The 19,532-nt window shown below is 42.2% G+C and overlaps 1 protein-coding gene across 6 annotated transcripts in view; it reads left to right on the forward strand.

Moving 5' to 3' along the window:
* DNM3 (dynamin 3) overlaps positions 1-19,532 on the forward strand; it is a gene marked incomplete at its 3' end in the record, with an annotated part of 461,945 nt that overhangs the window by 147,044 nt on the left and 295,369 nt on the right. For all 6 annotated transcript variants that reach the window (XM_080942239.1, XM_080942242.1, XM_080942240.1 and 3 more), the window contains exons 7-10: positions 910-1,052; positions 5,944-6,079; positions 8,153-8,220; positions 11,616-11,754. In XM_080942239.1, coding sequence (XP_080798365.1) covers positions 910-1,052; positions 5,944-6,079; positions 8,153-8,220; positions 11,616-11,754 — 486 coding nt within the window. The remainder of the gene's footprint in view (positions 1-909; positions 1,053-5,943; positions 6,080-8,152; positions 8,221-11,615; positions 11,755-19,532) is intronic.

A 19,532-nucleotide genomic window follows, 5' to 3' on the forward strand; every position in this document is an offset into this window, starting at 1 on the left:
AGATGAAGTTGGGAAAGCAGACAGTGGTCAGGGTCTCAAATGTTCACAAGTGTGAGGTAAGAACTTTTGCTATTACCCTGAGCTGAGAGATTGGTTTACAAGACCTGTTAAAAATAATAAAAGGGCCAGGTTGGTGAATTTAAAGGAGCGTTCAAATCACAGGCAAGAAGATTAATTGTAGACCAGGTAGAATTAAGATTGGGGAGACCAGTTAAGAGGAAAGTGAGAATAAATGTGCTAGCTTGGTCTTTGTCAGGGCCAGTAACTTTAAGAAGTGCTAACAAGAGTCGAGAACTTAGTGACACAACAGAGCTTGTGACAGGTGACCGAAATCTTTGGTGAGTAACTAGTTAACTAGACCAAGTCCCACATTACCTGGTTTTAGGGAGCTGGACATCTGTAGGAGAAGTTGGGTGTGTTAGTTGGCTTTCACAGATATAAGCAAATAACCTAAATAAATAAACTTACAATAAAAAGAGACTAATTTTGGTTCCTGGTTTTAGAGTCCAGTCCATAGTCACCTGATTTTACTATGCTGAGAAGGCTGAAGAAAGAACCAAAGTCTCAATGGCCTTCAAGGGCCTGAAGTCTAACTTCTTCCCACTAGCCCTGTGTCCTAAATGCTCTAATAACCTCACAATACTCCTACAGGTTGGTGACCAAACTTTTGGGCATTTGAAGACATCACAGATTCAAACTGTAACAAGTGGGTAGTTAATTTGGGTGTTAATGAGGCTGGGGTGCTCTTTATGGATCCAGAAGAAGATGGCTGAGTGTACATGCCCACAGCAGAGACAGGAAGTCCTGTTTGTACTTGGGTGATGAGGGGCAGAAATGGAGGCTGAAGTTTACCTCATGTGCTGATCTTCCCGCTTATACACATGTCTAATTTTTCTGTGTTTTATTTAGCAACTTACCAACCATATCCGAGATACCCTGCCCAACTTCAGGAACAAGCTCCAGGGGCAGTTGCTCTCCATAGAACATGAGGTAGAAGCCTTCAAGAACTTCAAACCGGAAGACCCCACAAGGAAGACCAAAGCACTGCTGCAGTGGGTCACTTCTCTCTTCCTCTGTCGTTTTGAAACTGCTTGCCTGGCTGGCCTTTGCTCATCACGTTGCTCTCTGGAAGCAGCGAGAAGCATAGCTGAGGTTCTGTGTGTGATACAGTGACCCTTGAATGATTATGTTTTCTCAAGGAACACGTGCTGATTTTATTGTTATCATAAAGTTATCCAGTTGTCCATTTCCATGGACTCAGCCAGGGAGCGTAACCAGCGGTGTTATAACTCAGCAGGGCTTTTCTCCCTTAGCCTCAGAAGTCGGTTGAGATGAACATATCTTTTACATTTTATAATGAAATCTATAGATGTTGCTTTATTATCTTTATGTCTAATTTTCACATGATTTGTCCCTGTGTATATCTCAGGAGACTGGAAGGCTTACTTAAAAGCGATTGCATTTCAATTTCTTTCCCCTTTCTGGTAATGATTTTAATATGGCTGTTTAAACTTCGAGCATTAAAAACTCAAGCAGGGCTTTTATGCCTTCATGATCTGTCCATCTTCACGATCTTCCCACCCCTCCTTTATCCTTGGGGTATTTAAAAATATGGTAGCAGAGTTGCTAGAGAACACTGGCTCCTCTAATCTCTCCTTTGACCCCTGATACCCCACTTGTCTCTTCATTCATGTGCATCAACTTGCACTAGGTCTGTCTCAACTGGAAGATCTAACATTCCTCCACACTAAGTGATCCATCTATGATGATAGTTAATATCTCAAAGTACTATTAATTAATTAACTAATTAATTTGTGTGTGTATTGTTTCATTCATATCACACACACACATACATGCATATGCATTGTGGGCATGAATGAAGTGTGTGTGTGTGTGTGTGTGTGTGTGTGTGTGTGTGTGTGTATGTATGTGTGTGTGGTGCAGGTCAGAGGTTAACATTGGATGTCTTTTTTAATTTTTGTACTTTATTTTTTGAGACAGTATCTTTCACTGAACTAGGATTCATCAATTTAGCTAGACTAGCTAACGAGCCCAAGAGAGACTCCTGTCTTCCCAGATCCAATAGTGAGATTGTAGGTGCATGGTACTGGGCCTGGCATTTTATGTAGGTGCCGGGGATCTGAATTCAGTTCCTCATACTTGTATGGAAACATTTTAGCAACTAAACCATTTCCCTGGATGATTTTGTGACATCTTTATTTCTTGCACCCCAAAGCAAAATTTAATTCCTTTGTTTTTCATTCACCCCCTCTTTAGTATGTAATATTTCTTTCTTCCTGCATCTTCACTGTGTGTGTTCCTGCAAGCTTCATGGCTGGCAGTGAGGAGACTCAAGGATTAAACTTGGTCCCATCTGACTTATTTAGCGATGTTGCACCAGACTTTGGGAGCCTGACACCAGGGAGTTTATTTTAATCATTTTTAAGCACAGCACAAGTTTGGGAAAAAGTTTCCTGATGACAATGAGCTGACTCCCATGTGTGCAAAGATATGATTACATGGACACTCTTTTCAAGGTGTGTATATACACACACATATGCAGGCGCAGACACATACATATACATATTCTTTCCCATAAAGATGAGTTCTGTTGAGTCAAGAACACTGTTGACGCCAAGGGTCTGAGGGGAATGACTGAAGTCAACACAGTGACCGTGGGAGTCAGGATCAGCCTGGCCCTTAGATAACAGAAGCTGTGTAGGCTGTAGAGTTGTGGGGAACTACAAGTGACAGCTCTCATAAGGATGGGTTTTATGAACTGAGAAGCAATTCTCAAGATTTAGGGGCAGTGGGAAGTATGGCATAAACAGACATAACATTTGGGTGAAGCCTGACCCTACAGATAGCGAAAGATCCCCAGCTCATAAACTAAACCCTTCCCCAGCATTCCCAGCATTCTGTGTGGAATGGCAAGGTTGCCCTTCCTTTGAAGAGACTAGCCTGCATGCTTATCTTCCTTGGCTTTTCCAGTCTTTATCTGTGTGACAAGGACATCTGAGACACCACACTTCCCAATAGTTTCTTCATTGTCTTTGACTTATTTCTTCCCTACTCAGTGAGATTTGGCTTCCTGTACTGGGAACTTTTTTTTTCCACTGTAGTTCAGCTTTTGCCAGGGGATAGCAACCTCCTGCGTGAGCACCCACATGGACAGCGATGTCATTAGCACCTTTCTGTTGTACCCATCAGTGTAGGTGATGTATTTCTTCTCATAAACCTGGGTGATCTTACTAACCTGATAACTTCTGTAGTGTCCTTCTACATCCTGAACTCCATCGTGCAGTCAGAGAGGCGTAGATCTAACATTACTCTACTGCTGCAGATCTTCGGAAAGAGCGGGAGCGAGACACAATCCTCCTTCAAATGTGAAATGATGCCTTAAAACACATTCTATGCTTCTTTCTTTGGTCAGAAGTCACAAAGGCGCTGAGCTGGTGGCTTGTCAGTTTCTGGTAAAAGAGATTTCAAAAAAATCACGTAGGTTCAGTGGCATCTTAACTACATCATGCTGTTTGTCACTGAAAATAATACCATGACAAAAGTGAATTGTTTTTTTTTTTTTGTTTTTGTTTTTAAATAGTAGAATGGTATCCAAGTCTGTTTGTTTCTTCTTGCCTTCAATTAAATATTTATAAAAATTCTTCAGCTTATATAAAAAAGAAATTTATTTATATTGAGGTCATATATCAATTTCTCTATATCTGTCTGAAGCTCAGATGCAAAGACTAGGCCTTACCTTCGTCACTTCATGGGTCTTGATTGCAGAAGATTCCATTAGGTCATTGACTAGCCTGTTAACTCATCTTTTTGTGTGTTCTCCTGTCTTTCCTGACATGGCTCTTCATTCTCTCTTTCTGCCATCATTCTATGGCCGGTACTCAGACCTGGCTCTGCATTACCTACCTCACAGTCAACAATGACCGTACACCTTGCACTCAAGAGGCTCGTGAAGACAAGCATATACATGATGAATGGTGTTAGATGCTAACCAATGCTTTTTAACATAAGTAGAGAATGTTGGAGTCAGAGGAGGAGTCAGGCACATTTGAAGAAAGGTATTCATTCCCAGATGGAAGGGATGCTCAAGGCTGACTTATGAGGGGTGTATGTTAGGTTTAAGGAGTATGGTAAGAGAATAGAGTGAATTCAGAGAAATCTTATTCCAATCCCAATTCCAATCCCACCAAGGGGAGGGTATGGGAAGAATTTACAGAGGTGAAGTTCGTAAAAATTCCTAGTGTTTTATGCTACAACCTTCCAGGCACTTAACAAAACCATTAAAAACAGCAGATACTTGAGCATGACTAAATAATTTGTAATTACTTTATTGTCATAATCGAGTGGATGCAGTGGGTTGAAGTAGTTAAAATATACAAGCTCCAGGAGATCTGTAAGTATTTTTCTACTAGATTTTGAACTTGAAAGTCGTAGTTCTAGTATGTCAGAATTAGAACCTCTAAGCCAAGTGGACATCACAAATGGGAATACTTCCCCCTGCCCCTCTTTTTTTATTTTAAGCAGTTGGCTTAAGATAGTTTATTGATTCACAGGACAAATATTTATTAAGCATTTCTTATATGTTATCCAACAGTGCACGGCCTTGTCCTCCAGGGAGCGACTGAAGGGAAGCAAGCAGTGGTGATGTGGTCTGATAAGAATGTTGTTAGAAAAAGGCTGAAGAAGCAGAGGATCTCTTCATCTGGGTGGAGGCAGATGATGGGGGGGGGGTGTGAGGACCACTGAGCATGATGGGTTTCTCAGAATAATTCATACTTGAGCTGAGTAATGAGAAGAGAAGGAAATTAGCCATGCACAGGATGGAGTTGATGGTGCTGTAAACACTCCAAAGTGCACACAAACAAAGTGCATACAGAACACAGGGACATGGTACATTTGGACACTGAGCAGTAGATTTTTTGTGTTTGGATTGGATGGTGCATGCTGTTGAGCAAGAGATCAGCCAAAGCCACAGCACAAATAATCCTACATAATGGGTTAAACCAAACAGTGGGAACCCATTGAGAAGCAAACCAGAACTGGTTTGGAGGGGGGTCCGTGATGGTAGGCTTTTTGTGGCTGTGGCAGCCTACAGTCTGACCTGGACAGAATCCTAGAGTTGGGATGGAAGCCTATAGGTACCTTGGTGATCCAAGAAGGGCTTGCTGGGGAATGAGCCAAGGCGAGAGAATCAGCAGGCTCCAGACTGCCAGAAGGGAGGCAGTTGATGCAGTTTACGTTTTAGGTGTTTTGATCCGAGACAGCTAAGAGAAAATACATGTCCAGCATTTGGTTGACTATGCAGGCCAGGGACTCCTATGAACTGCTGCATCTTAAGGGGGGGGGGGCTGTATCTTAATGATTTGTGAAGTTCTGGCCATTTTTAGAGCACCCAGCACAAAGTTGTAGGATGAAGAGGGCAGACTGAGGTGACGTACTTGAAGGGAGAAAAGGAGCCTGTGCTTTGTGTATATGGGGGAGGTGACGGGTAGGTAGATGTGTATGTAGGTGTGCGGCTGCGGTTGTGTGTGGCTGTGGATGTTTCAGTGGCAGGAGCTGGGAGTAAGCAGGCGTGAGTCACGGGAGTAGAGGCTTACTTAACTACTCTACTTAAGAGTTATTACAGAACCTTTTAAATCCAAGTGTTCCTTAAATACCATTTTATGTTATAATCACAAATGGATACATCACCTTTAAACGGGATGATATTGAAAGTATTTACTCTAGTTAAAATGTGTAAAATAAATCTGTTCCTGCAATGGCCTTGTCACAGATGAACGATGCGCAGTGCTAACTTAACCAGTAGGTGTCACTAAGAACACCAGGAAAGGAGTCAGCTACTCCCTTAGTAATATCAGCAAGGATAGGAGAGCCATGTGTCTTTAACCAACTTAACTCGGGTTTGTTTCTCTTTCTTAATTCTAGGATGGTCCAACAGTTTGCTGTGGACTTTGAGAAGAGAATCGAAGGGTCGGGGGATCAAGTAGACACGTTAGAGCTCTCTGGCGGTGCCAAGATCAACCGCATTTTCCACGAACGCTTTCCGTTTGAGATAGTGAAGGTTTGTGACCAATATTCTTTTATCCCTTTGTCCCACCCCCTTCCCTACTCTCCTTTGCAGCTCTCTTGATGTACTGTAACGTATCACAAGACCAACAGAGCCCTTGGAATAGAATCCTTTGTACTCAAAGCATTCTTCTCTGATTTCAGTGAGTCCATAGCACTTACTTTAAGAAACAATACTTCACCTTGTATATTTATAGTTGTCAAATTTAAAATATTTCTGAGACTCTCCTATGGGCCAAAGTACCAGTGACCAAGATACAAAAGGGTTGAATTTATCTAGTGTGGAAAATGGAAAAAAAAAAAAAAAAAAAAAAAAAAGACAACATAAGAAAATTTCAAGTGTTGTTATGGTGACATGATGCCAAGGTTGGCTCTCCCTGAGTGAGGGGCATATTATCCATGACCAGCGTGGCACCAAGACATCAGTGCTATGGACCATCTTGGGGAGAGGCTCGCTTAGGGAAGAAGCTGTGCATTCAGGGCTATCCTGGCTGCAGTTGCTCATAGCTCACAGTGGAAAGCAACAGGAGGAAGGGTTTTACGTAGGGGTTTGTTATCTAAATGGGTGGATGCCTCCCCAAAAAACTATGCCTTCTGGATTGCCAAGGGGCAAGCAGTAGATGTGGTTAAAAAAAAATAAGAGGAGGACTGACCAGAGATGGCTGGACCGTGTTTTCTGCTTGAAGCTTCTATAATCTCAGGAGTTTCTTAGAGACAAAGGAAGCAAAATTGCAAACACATGGTTGGGCATGTGGTCTTGAAAGGATCTTGTACAAGGAGGAAGCTCTGAAATGTACATTTTTAAAGCTTCTCAGTCAAAATGATAAAATGATATAACAGGAAAGAACAGAGAGAAATGAATGACTGTGGGAATTTAGGGGTAAGGCTGACAGGCTTAGATCGATTCAAGAGACAGAAACCAGAGGTTCAAAATTACTGGCCAAGGTTTGACTCTTGCTGTTGAGTGAACAATGTTTGCCCATCCGATGAGGGAACTGAGGGAAAGTGTCAGTGTGTAGGAAGGAAATGAGAGTTGTTTGTGTTTGTTAGGACTGATCTCTCAGTAAGGCAGCTGCGAATGCTAAGGGTCACGCCTCTTGCTTCAATACGAGGAGGCGAATGTTTATGTATTGGCGTGGGAAGAAGGTGGATAAATCGTTTTATTAAAACGTGTTAAGTAAAGTGACAAACTTCAGCACAGGGTGCTATGGAAACAACACCCACAGACATGAATCCCAGCCCAAGTCTGCAAGGGAGCCAGAGTCTGAGCTGAGTTTAGAAGGATGGGTAGTTAAGCAGGAAGAGGTGGGAGAGGGGTGTGAATGTCCATGACACAAAGGAAGGATGACAAAGGCTCTGAAACCCTGAAGCCACAGCATATAATAGAGGCCTAGGGAAAGTTCCTACCCTGAGATGTAGAGCTCAAGAAAGGAAACGGACAGCGAGCGAGGCTGGACCGGCTGCATCCCTGTCAAAGCTAAATCCGGTGCTCTCTGATGTGCCCTTTGGGACTAAGTTCTATGATACTCTGATCCCACTTCCAAGTAGATTTGTAGTGCCCAGGACTTCGGGGAAAAAATTTATGTAGCAATGCATCCTGTGTTGGCTTCATAAGGTATTATTAATTTCCTCTTATAAAGAGGTCTTATGGTCAGGTGGTTAAAATGAAAAAAAAAAAAAAAAAAAAAAAAGACAGCTGTGTCTTGGCCACCCATCAGAAGACACTCTCATTCATGCATTCTCCGCTGCATCCACTTTAGTAATTCAGCAAAAAAGAATTCCATGTTTCAAATGAGTGGCTGGGATTATATCCAGGAGGTATTCCTTATGAACAGAACTCCTCATATATAACAGAGCTAAAAAAAAATTGATCCACTGGAACTTCCAGAAATCCCCAGTGTGGCCTTGAACTCCATATAAACAGATGTTTTGAGCATCTGGGTTTAGCATAAAAAAGACATGAATATCCATTTATTAATAACAGCCAGGCAATCCTCATTCTATACTATTCAATAATATTATCCAAAAGAATTAAGTGTCATAACCATGGCTCGCTTTGCATCTGCAGATGGAGTTCAATGAGAAAGAACTGAGAAGAGAAATAAGCTATGCAATCAAAAACATACATGGGATCAGGCAAGTGATCCACGGTTTTTTCCTGTCTTCAAGATACTCAAAGAAAATGAGCTTTTCCAATGACTAGTAAGGAAGTTTTTCATCATTGGAAGAAAGGAGAGAGGAGAAGCCAGAGAAAGAAAATCTTGGTTTTTGACTTAGGCTAATTTTCTATATTGATAGTTTTTAATAATAATATTAATAGTAATAGTAATGAAACATTTTTGTAGCCATGGTCTATACTCTCCCCAATAAGAACTGAGCATTCCACTCACCTCTGAGTAAGTGAACAAGCCTCTGTTTATTCTCCAATTGGGGAGGACTTGCTTTTTATAAACAATGGACAACTGGCAGAAAAATTTGGGATTGTGGAGAGAAATTGGGACAGATTGAGAAGGGTGATTATTTTTCAATGGAATCATTCATGCCTATGTAATGAACGATTTCAATCATAGTGTGTTGTATGCCTAGTTGTATGTGTGTGTGTGTGTGTGTGTGTGTGAGAGAGAGAGAAAGAGAGAGAGAAAGAGAGAGAGAGAGAGAGAGAGAGAGAGAGAGAGAGAGAGAGAGAGAGTGTGTGTGTGTGTGCATGAGTATGTGAGTATGTGTATGTGAGTGTGTGTTTGTGTACGTGTGTAAACAGAGGGTGGCTGGGTGCAGCTGGTCTTCTTGGAGCTGGGACTTTACATTTTGGCTGCTGTGGGTAGTGTGGGAGGCTGAGGGATGGACAGGAGTACAGCCTGGAGTGAGCTGGAAACTGAGTCTCCCCTCATTAAGAGTAGCTTTATTCTCTTATTTTGCCTTTTAGTATTCTTTGGCTTTAGATAAATCCTCACAGACAGAGTAGCTTCTCCACAATGAAATCTGTCTCTAATGGTTATGGAGGCTGAAATCATATGATCAGAGTTCCCCAGCTCAACCTGGCTGGGTGAGGGGCTTCTTCCAGTTTGTGTACCACTCAGCTTTCACAGTGCCTGTACGTGGTCAAAGGAGGACCAGCAAGATCTCTGATCTCTTGCCATGAAACACTAATCTCGTTCCTGAAAGTCTCTTCCTTACAATCTAGTTTCTTTCCAAAGGCCCTACATCATAATGCAGTGAGGTCAAGTATACAGGGTTTCAACAGATAGATCTTAGAGGAAACATGTGCATTCAGCCCATAGTGATACAGTCTAGAATTATGATATAAGTTATTTTAAAATGAATGTATTGAGCCCATGTAATGAACTAATCCAGTGTAGGTTGCTGGTTTATGGTTCATAGGTTACCTTAAGTGAAGGAGGAGCTTTTCTGTTGGTGGCCAGTTGTGATTCAGCTTCTGACACAGGGCCAGGATGAGATGATGTTGGGAAGAGATTCTGAGAAGGACTCCTCCCTCCCCTGTCTCCACCTGCTCCCTATGCTGCGATTATGGGCACACACAAGCATACCTAGCTTTTTAGGCACTTGGACTGAGTTGAATCCTGGCTGTTGGTATGTCAAGTACTTAACAAGGGAACCACCCCACAGCTGCATTTTTCCATTGTTTAATAAAACACACACAACTTTTTCTATTCTTATATTTGGTTCCCTAATTTTCTGTTTCACAAGAGGAAAACATTATTGTGACATCAAATTTGAATTCATTTCAGATAAAAGGATGATTTTTGTTATTTGTTGATTTTACAAATTCATCATTTAGGCATTGTAAATCAACTGAGTGATAGATGGCTCCTCTACAGTTATACCCTTCCTTCAGCACCCGAGGACTCTGAGCTGAGCCAGCTAAGCCTCTGGAGTACACTGCCCTTGCTGGGAAGGGTAGATTCTGGGGCCCCACTGTTTCACCGTGCAAAAGGGGAGACACCCATTTGTGAAGAGAGGGCTGCTTTGACAATCCTGTAGGGATGGTAAATGGAAGCATAGTAAACCTTGAAATCTACTGGGTGTTGGTCCCAGGACTCCCCAGAGACAACCTAATCCACAAATGCACATCCTCATATAAAATAGCATGCTATATACACATAACAAACAGTTTTGCTATGTTTTAAGTCAGCTCTATATTACTCAAAATACCTAATGCTATATGAAAATAGTTGTTACGTGGCATTTTAGGAGGAATAATGTCAGCAATACTGTCTGAAGTGTTCTGTACACACAATTATGTTTTTCTGAAAAATGTCAGACAGTGGTTGAATCTACAGGGAACATGGTGTTATGGAGACGTGGTTACATTTGTTCCTTTATGTTGTTTTGAAATATTGAGTTGAAACAAATCACAGTTAACATTACTTTGTAAGTTATGAAAACATGCATGGCTGTTTTGTATGCTGTGCAGGGCATCGAGCCCAGTGCTTGGCCGAGACTGGGCAAACATGACTCTGCTTAATACTTGGGCATTGCTGTTAGACGGGAACTTGTATTCTAGGGTTATTAAGGATAGTATTATAATATATATAAATTGTGTGTATGAATGTATGTGTGCTGTGTGCATGTGTGTATGTGTGTGTGTGTGTATGTGAATGCATGCACATGTATTTGAGTATGTGTGTGTGCTTCTGTAAATTTGATATATGCTGGGGTATGTTTGTGTGCTAGTGTGTGTATGCATATATGTGTGGTGTGTGCTTTGTGTGTGTGTGTGTGGTATGTTCTAGGGTATGTTTGTGTGCTAGTGTGTGTGTATGCATATATGTGTGGTATGTGCTTTGTGTGTGTGTGTGGTATGTTCTAGGGTATGTTTGTGTGCTAGTGTGTATGTATGCATATATGTGTGGTATGTGCTTTGTGTGTGTGCTTTGTGTGTGTGTGTGTGGTATGTTCTAGGGTATGTTTGTGTGCTAGTGTGTGTGTATGTGTATATGTGTGGTATGTGCTGTGTGTGTGTGTGTGTGTGTGTGTGGTATGTTCTAGGGTATGTTGTGTGCTAGTGTGTGCATATGAGTATGTGTAGTATGCTGGCATGTGAGCTGTGCCGGTGTATCTTGTGCTGGTGTGTTGCCAGTGTGTGGGTATGTCGTGATATACTGGTGCTCTTGCATGTGGAGGTCAGAGGTCAGCCTCAGCCGTCATTCTTCAGGATCCACCTCCCTTTGATTTTTGAGCAGGATCTCTTATTAACCCTACACATTTCAAGCAGGCTATAGAGGCTGAACAGTGAGCCCCAGAGATTCATTTGCATCTGCCTTCCCTCCTCTGGGATTGGCGGTTTGCACCCACCGTCTTTTCTTTTTAGTGTGTGGGTGCTGGGGACCAAACTCCGGTTCTCGTGCTTACAAGGCCACTTTAATGCCTGATGTGTCCCTTCAGCTACTGCTCTGAATTTAAAACTTGGTCCAGTGCGTGGTCAAGTCGCATGCAATTTAAACACATTTAAGGACCATCGGCTACTACTCGGCTGCTAACACCTAATCTGCTGCCCCGTTTCTTACATTCAGGACGGGGTTGTTTACTCCAGACATGGCATTTGAGGCAATAGTCAAAAAGCAGATTGTAAAACTGAAAGGGCCGTCCTTGAAGAGCGTGGACCTGGTAATGCAGGAGCTGATCAACACGGTGAAGAAGTGTACCAAAAGGGTAAGTTTGGGATATTCCCAGGAAGTTCAACTTTCCTGTCCTGTCGTATGGTTCTGTCTCCCTAAACCCACTTGGTTAAAGACATTTTGTGTCTGTGCAAGGAGAAAGACTCTGGCAAATTACAGTGAAAACTGCCTTTTCATAAGCAGGGCATTCTCTTCCATCAGGCCCTGCAGTAACTTTGCTTAGCTCAGAAGGAACATAATTTAGCCGTCTAATATCTTTCTTCGTTGTCTGAAATAGATAAACATCACCTTAGGACAATTCGGTGAATTCCCTAAACTAATTCCTATTGTCTGTGTTTGAAGGTAATCGTTAGGGAAGGGCATCATTGACTTTGTGTCTATCAATAAAAAAATATAAATTATTAGTAGTTCTCCTTTAACCCGGTATTCTGAAAACAAACACTGTATTGGTTAAGAGACCAGCCTGTGAAGTCAGGTGAGCCAGATTCACACGTAACTTCTGACTTCCATCTGTATGCATCTTCTGATGCACAGGCAAAGATGTCTGTCTCAAGTGTGCCTTGCCCCCATGTGTGTATTTATTTTGCATATTTACAGCACTGTTGTGTTATGTGTCCCGAGACTTCAGGCATTGCGTTTCTCACTGCTGTGAGTTATCATTGGCATTATCCATGTCACGTGTTACCATGCTTTGGAGGTATACTCGGGAGCACAGTTTCCTTCCCATATCATAGGTAAATTAATAAACCAGAGGAAGCAGGTAGGATGCCTGTGATCATACAGCAAGGAGTAAACAGAAGACATGCCAGAGTTTTTACAGACACCCAACACACCAATTCTTCAGTGAGGCCTCAACAATGGTGGCTCATGCACAAGTGGGCCATTTCCACAGTCATCTGCATTCTGTTCTTTGCATATGAATTGACTCTACGAAGAGCAGTTGAGAAAAGACTCCCCAGTGTGGGTGGCATCTCAGTAAAGGCTGTGGAGGAAATGTTCTAAGTTGCTAAGACCACTAGAAGTCTATTTTGAGGGGAGGGTTGTTAAAAAGGTGCCGCAGCAGTTAAGAGTGTTCTTTTTGTGGCTCAGTCTCTCTGTGGCCAGCCTTGAACTTGCAGAGATCAGCCTCCCTTTGCCTCATGAGTGCCAGAGTTAAAAGTGTGCCCCACCAGAAAAAAATTAAAGAAATCTTTTGTACCGGAAAAGAGAGGTAGTGGTAATGTTTAGGCAAACACATTAGTGTTTGGGGGAAGCAGGCTTAACCCCTGACTGTTGATACTGGGACCATAAGCATTTTTAGAAAACATGGTTTTGGTTTTGTTGCCCTTTGCTTTATGTGAGGTTCCCTAGCTGTGATTAGTAGGAAGGGTGTGAACGTTGGATTCAGTCTCCTGCAAGAAATGCTCAGAAGTTCTGTGCTTTGCGACCAAGTCGAATTAGTAAGACTTCTAGCTATGAATTCTGAATGAAAAGAGGCAAGGAAGGTGATGTGGTATCTGGAGGCTGAGAAGAAACCTGTGAAATGTCTACTGTTATTCTGGGAGCCTTGTTCCCCAATTCCCTGTCTCCTCTCCCAGACAGCCAGAGCCCACAGGAATAGGTCTTGGGCACAGTGGGTCAGAGGAAGCATATAGGGAAGAAAGCCATCTTGTAAACTCACATTCATTGTCGCAGAAGCCAGTGAGTACCCCACAAACCCTGCCTTGCTGCCTGTGCATCTGAAGTGCCCTCCACTGAGATGCAGGGTGAACTCTTGCCACACCCTGCACGAGCCACCTGAATTTCTAGCTTCTGCCTGCACACGTGGCCATGAAAAGCCTGGGCAAAGTGATGGAACTGCCCTGATCCTCAAGGCCCCACTTGATTTAATTTTACAGAATGGAGATCGATCAAATTCGAAAAAAAGAAAACAACAACAACAACAATAACAACAACAACAACAACATTACACTGTCTAGTTTCTCTGAAAACTGAGCTGAGGGCTTTGCAAAAGCCTCGGTAAATTGTGACCTGTGAACGCCATGCTACTGGTGATGTGTGGGCAGGATAATAGCACAACAGTGAGTGCTGTTGGCTGGCTGCTTATAAAAATGTGTGTGTTTCTGAATTCAGATTGTTTAACCAGTGAGCTCAGGTTCCCCCTCCCCCATCAAAGAGAGCAACACTAGCAAGTGAAGATGAAGGATGCGGTTTATGTAACACAGAAGGGGCATAACTCTGATCAGTGAATCCATATGCAGAGACTGGGCCCTGGCCTGACATCAAAAGATTGGCACATGTGTGTACATTTATGTTTTCAGTTACATAAAGTGTTTATGGTATGTATGAATCTTTATTTATTTTTGTATCGTTTCCCATTTTATCTGACTTACTGGAAGAGCAACAGTCAGCCTGGGATAAGACATCATGTTCCCAGATACTCTCTGGCTTCTATTTTTACACCCCCCTTTCCATCATACTTTCTGGATCAATCTCCTGTGTATTTTTCCTGTCTTCTCTATATTTTGCTTTAAATAAAATAAAGTAAAACAAAGAAAGCACAGATTTGTCTGAGAGGTTGTTGTTTGCCTTGGAGATTTCTTTATGGATAGAAGTTTATTGGAACAATCTGAAAGAAATATCCAAGGGCCTGAGATTAGGTACAGCGTTTGCCTAACTCTCCTGTCATGGGCCCACATGTATTTTTACCACTCTCCAGAAAAAGTCTTCCGTTAAGGCCCAAATGGGACCAGTACACTTCTACAATCCTTACTGCTGTCTCCACCAGTCCCCGACTCTTCCCATGATGCATCAGTATTCTTAGATGTTGGCTTACATTTTTTCCTTCACTCATAATTCACCACTGGTGTCCAGTATGTGTGCAGAGCTCATGTCTAACAGCGAACGGCTACTGTTCTTTGATGTTGTTGATTCCTGGGACTCATTCAGTCCCTACAACCCTGCTACCCAATTAATGCAAGAACTCAGAGGGTGTTCCTAAGTCACTGTCCTCTTTGTCTCTGAGACTTTGGTTCAAAAACATTGAGTGGGGACTTTAGATTACAGAGCCCTCTGTTGTGGGGACACATGGGTGAGTGAGACACTCTTGACTTGCTAACCAGTTACCTAATTTCTGCCTGACTTAACTTTTCTACCAGTCGAAGCTCAAAGGATGGAGAAAGTGGCTATTTTTCTTTACTGTAGTTTCCTGAGAATCTAGGAAACCATGTGCCCTTTCTGAATGGATGCTGAGAAGTACTGAGCCCTGTACCTTAGTGCTACTTCATAATGCTCCTCCTGTTCTACAGGGATGCCAGAGATTGGTTTCTTGTCTTCCAGGCCCCAAGCTCTCTGCACTCAGCCCATCCCCCACCTTGTCTTGATCTGTGATAAGACCCTGGCCCTGGCCAGGGCTACATTTTTACCTCTACCCTCACTTGTTAAAAAAAGAAAAAAAAATACCCCGAGGAGTGAGCCTTTTGCTTTCTGCACGTTCACATTCTCTTTCACATTTCTAAGGCTGGCATATACCCATAACACAGGAAAAGACAAAAACAAAACCCTATCTCAAGCCCATCTACTGGTCCCCTCTCCTCCAGTTAATTCTTCCACCTTCCCCCACATGCCACCGCTTTATGGAGATCCTCACGACTAACATCAGCTGGGCCTGACTGCCCTAATAGGTCCTCTTAGTCCTGAACGGCACTCTTGTGAGGATGTGGCCAAGTCTCTCTCCCTCTACTCTGGGCTCCTACCAAACCTGCCCATAGGCTTTCTTCTCTTATTGTACTTTTAGTTGGCAGATCATGTCTCCTATCAATCATCTTCCCTTTAAACCCTAAAACATGGATGATTCCCAAATTCATACTTCCAGAACCAGCTTTTGGAAATGGTCTGTATTGCAGATCGAAGAGAAAATGTTTCATTTAGTTCCTGGTTTTAGAGACGATCTAAAACAGTTTTACAGTTTTTCACGGTAAAGAAAGTGCATGGTGCTAGGCACATGAGGCAGCTGCTTAGATTACATACACCAGGAAGCAGAGTCTGTGTCTAGAACCCATGACACATATAATTTTGAGAGATCTGTGTCTAACTACTCAGTTCCTCTAGTCAGGCCCCATTGCTTCAAAGATATATAGCCTTTAAATTTGCGGTACAAACTAAGGATTTACAGTTTCCAACAGATTCTATGGGCAAACATTATGGACTCAATCCAGTACACAGTCCCCAACTATTACAATTATGTCATATCCTTGCTTACGTTCTGAGGATTCTGCTGGTAGCCTACTGACCTTTGAACCTCTAAGCTCAATACCCTCAGATTCACCTTCCTCTATGCTCTTATCAAAGTAGCCTTCGTAAATCCAGACATATATTTTTGTCTGTTTTACTCAAGCGAATGCCCTTTCAAACCTTGAGCATAAAGTTTAAATCGCTTAGGTTTGCATTTCACCGTCTAATCTCCACGTACTTGTTCGGCCATGTTTATTGTCAAACTGCTTCTCATGGCCACTGTTCACTCCCCTCCAAGATTTGTCTTGCCTTTGGCATTTATACTCGTGATTCTCTTTGTCTGGAATGTCTCCCTTTCCTCTCCTGTCTTTCTCAGTCATTCATCATTTATAAAGACCCAGCGCACTCTTTGTCTTCCCCTAACTGCGTTCCTGGAGGGCCTCTGTGAGTCCTTTCCTGGCCCCTTTCGGACTCCCTTTTCCTCGCTTCACTTGCTAAACTACGTCTGTTTCTCTCATCATGCCTGATATTGGGTGTGGGAATTGTATATGTTCATTTGTTCCTGTGAGCCCTAGACTCTTGCCGATGGTAAGTTTATTTATAACAAAGAGCTGCGTTCATTTATCTTTCAAACCCTAGAACCATCTGCAGTGACTGTAACCCCTTAGGAGAGATACTGTAGAAATACTTGCTAAAAATTTACACGTTCTTAAGTTTTTTTTTTTTTTTTTTGATGCTGAAGAAATATGCACCTCATTTCGAAAGCATTTTAATAGTTTCTTCGAAAATGATGACATCTGGACAGGGTTTGTTCAAACACCTGTCATTCTTTATGCTTTATTTTGATACTCAAGGCTTTTGGACTTAGGCCTACCATCAACCTTTTATTTTAAAACTAGTCTAATTAAAATTAAGGGCTTTTCTTTTTCCAGGCAAAAATCCTAATTAGTAGTACATATGCTAACACGTCATTATTTGACCCCTTTGAGCACAAGGCATTGGGAAAGTGACTATGTAATTTATTGTTCAGTGCAGGACATTCTTGAGAGTTAAAGGGAGCTATTAATACTTTCTCTGTAATTAGGAGAGTAAAATAACACCGCTCCTGGGAATAAAAAATGTACAGCTATTCTGGCTGCATTGTAGGTTCGCACTTAAAAGCCTTGTTTTTATTTACACCCCTCAATTTGATTGCTTCGTGTATAAAATCCTTTAACATGTTTCCCCTTATGCCACATGAATATACATTACCTTAAGACATATGGAGTTTATGTGTGTGCAAACACCACAGAGCAAAGTTAATTTATTTTATTTCTTGCTCTGGGGAATGCATTTCTTCTCAGACATCATTGTCATCTCTGGGGCACAGGATAAGAAGACAGTTCTTCATAAGCTATTTGGCCTCTCTCAGGGACATCTCAACTTTGGAATTCTTCTGGTGGGCATCAGTTTTCATCTCCCTTCCTTTACCTCCTCTCCTCTGGTGCATTGTCCCAAGGTCCTGGAGCTCTTTGCAGGAAGAACAGGGACCACAGTTTAGCAACTGTGTCATTTACTGACCTCTTGGGAAACCACATTCTTGGTTTGCTATGATACCAATTCATTGAAACCCCCTTCCCTGCTTAGAATAAAAAATTTGCCATAAAAATGATACCTTACTTTAGTTTTCCATTAGAAACCCAGGCAGGAACTTGACATTAAAAAGTACTGTTTGAAGAAATGCCCAGTTCTGTGGTTTGTTAGGTCAGTCAATATCTGGGCCTGAGTCCACATAAACTAAAGAAGACACTCTAAAGTCCTGACTGACGTTTCAGCACCCTACATGATCTTGTTCCCTTTCCATCTCTAAATCCCCCTTCTTTTTTCCCCCTCTCCACTGCAGCTGCAAGGCTGTGCTTGCTTCTTTAACATGCAGAAGAGACTGGACAGAGGAAACTTTGTTTTCTTTCTGTTCCTTGAGGTAGCTGCAAAAACTTTACTTGGTCTGTGTTCAAAGGCCATCAGGACAGAATGTCTTGAATTTTCTACTTATAATTTTATAATCTATCCAACCCCAAACACTCAGGAGACTCCCCCAATCTTTGTCTTACCCAGCCCCTTTTCTTCTTGGCACACATGCCTGTGTGAATTACACCCCATATGTCTCTTGTTGTTGGGCAATGGAGGGCCCCTGAGACTGTAAGCTTGGACGGTAGGGGCTTGATTCACTGAGCTCAGTTCTGTTTCCAACCCCAGACTGCCTCTTTCCCCCAGTAGTAGTTTTGAATGCATACATGGGAGGATATTGAAATTACATCTTGGTAGTGTAGCAGATGACAGTCAACACGGCTGTAGTAGGGTGGCAGGAAAAGCCACAAAACATGGAAAAGGTTCAGTGCAGTCTATGCTGATACACTATGGCTCCCACTCTGTGTAAAAGACTTGAGTTTCCATCTCTCTACATCCGGCTGGTTATTGTTTGAAACTTTTACTGGATGCTGTAGGAAATCTAGGCCCTATGCTTAGCTCTCCGTCCTGTCTTCTATTTTTCTTCCTTCAAACTTAAGTGCTCATTAATGTGTCTACCAAAGATAAACCCAGGATGACAGAGGAGATGAAAACCTTCAGGTATTGTTTTGACACAGTGTCAACCCACTCCGGCCTGTTGGGATGTCTTCTGCATTCCTTAAGAGACCAAGTGTGTGCCTTTACCAGCAGCCTTTCAGCTTTATTCCATCCGAGGTTGGATCTTAAAATTTCAATTCCTTAGCATTTGCTGGATAACACGAACATTTTCTTTATTTCTCTGTTTAAAAGTTTTTCCCATCACGCACCTCATCATTTCTCCCTCCAGTGGCAGAAAAGTATTTGAGGTTTAGAGATTTGGAATTCGCCCACTTGGGGGAGGGCAGCTGACACATTTCTTGCTTGGTGCTCACTTTATCCAAGTTAGCCAAGAGCTGGCTCCTTTCCCCCACCCCCACTCGGTAGATTTGTAAAACAAATACTTCTGTGCCTCAAGGAGAAACCTCTCCATTTCCCACAGCCATGGACTAAAATCGCTCTTCACTTCCAATCCGCTGAGAACCTGGGTGAATGCATTTCCTCTTTTTTCATATGCTTTCTTCAGACAATGATCGATTTTCTCATCTCTTAAATAAATCAAGCAAGATGCCACACTCGTGTAAAGGGTTGTTAGGGACCTTTAAGGGTGACATGCTTAATCCATAGAAAACAAAATTCAATTTAAATGTTTTCATGAGCAACACAATCCTAATTGCTGGTTAGTTCATAACATGTGGCCAGCATCTGAAGGTTTATAGATTTTAGAGTCCAACAAACAAATAAAACAAAATAACCTATACTTGTGGTCAGTGACACTCACAAAGTCAGGTCTGGCTTGTTTTCTGTGATCTCTCAGGTTCAGAGATGGTAGTGATTACACAACAACCTGAGTTTTTGCTTGAGGCATCAGACTTGTTATTTTTGAGGCCATAGAAACCTTGACCGGCTCATGCTTATCCTCAGAGAGACCAAACGACCTGCCTCTTATGATCTAATCAATTAATGTTTAATAAGTTTTATAAGTGTGTAATTTTTGTTTTATTAGATGGAAATACC

The sequence above is a fragment of the Micromys minutus genome, assembly GCF_963924665.1.
Source record: "Micromys minutus genome assembly, chromosome: 1".
Lineage (NCBI taxonomy): Eukaryota > Metazoa > Chordata > Mammalia > Rodentia > Muridae > Micromys > Micromys minutus.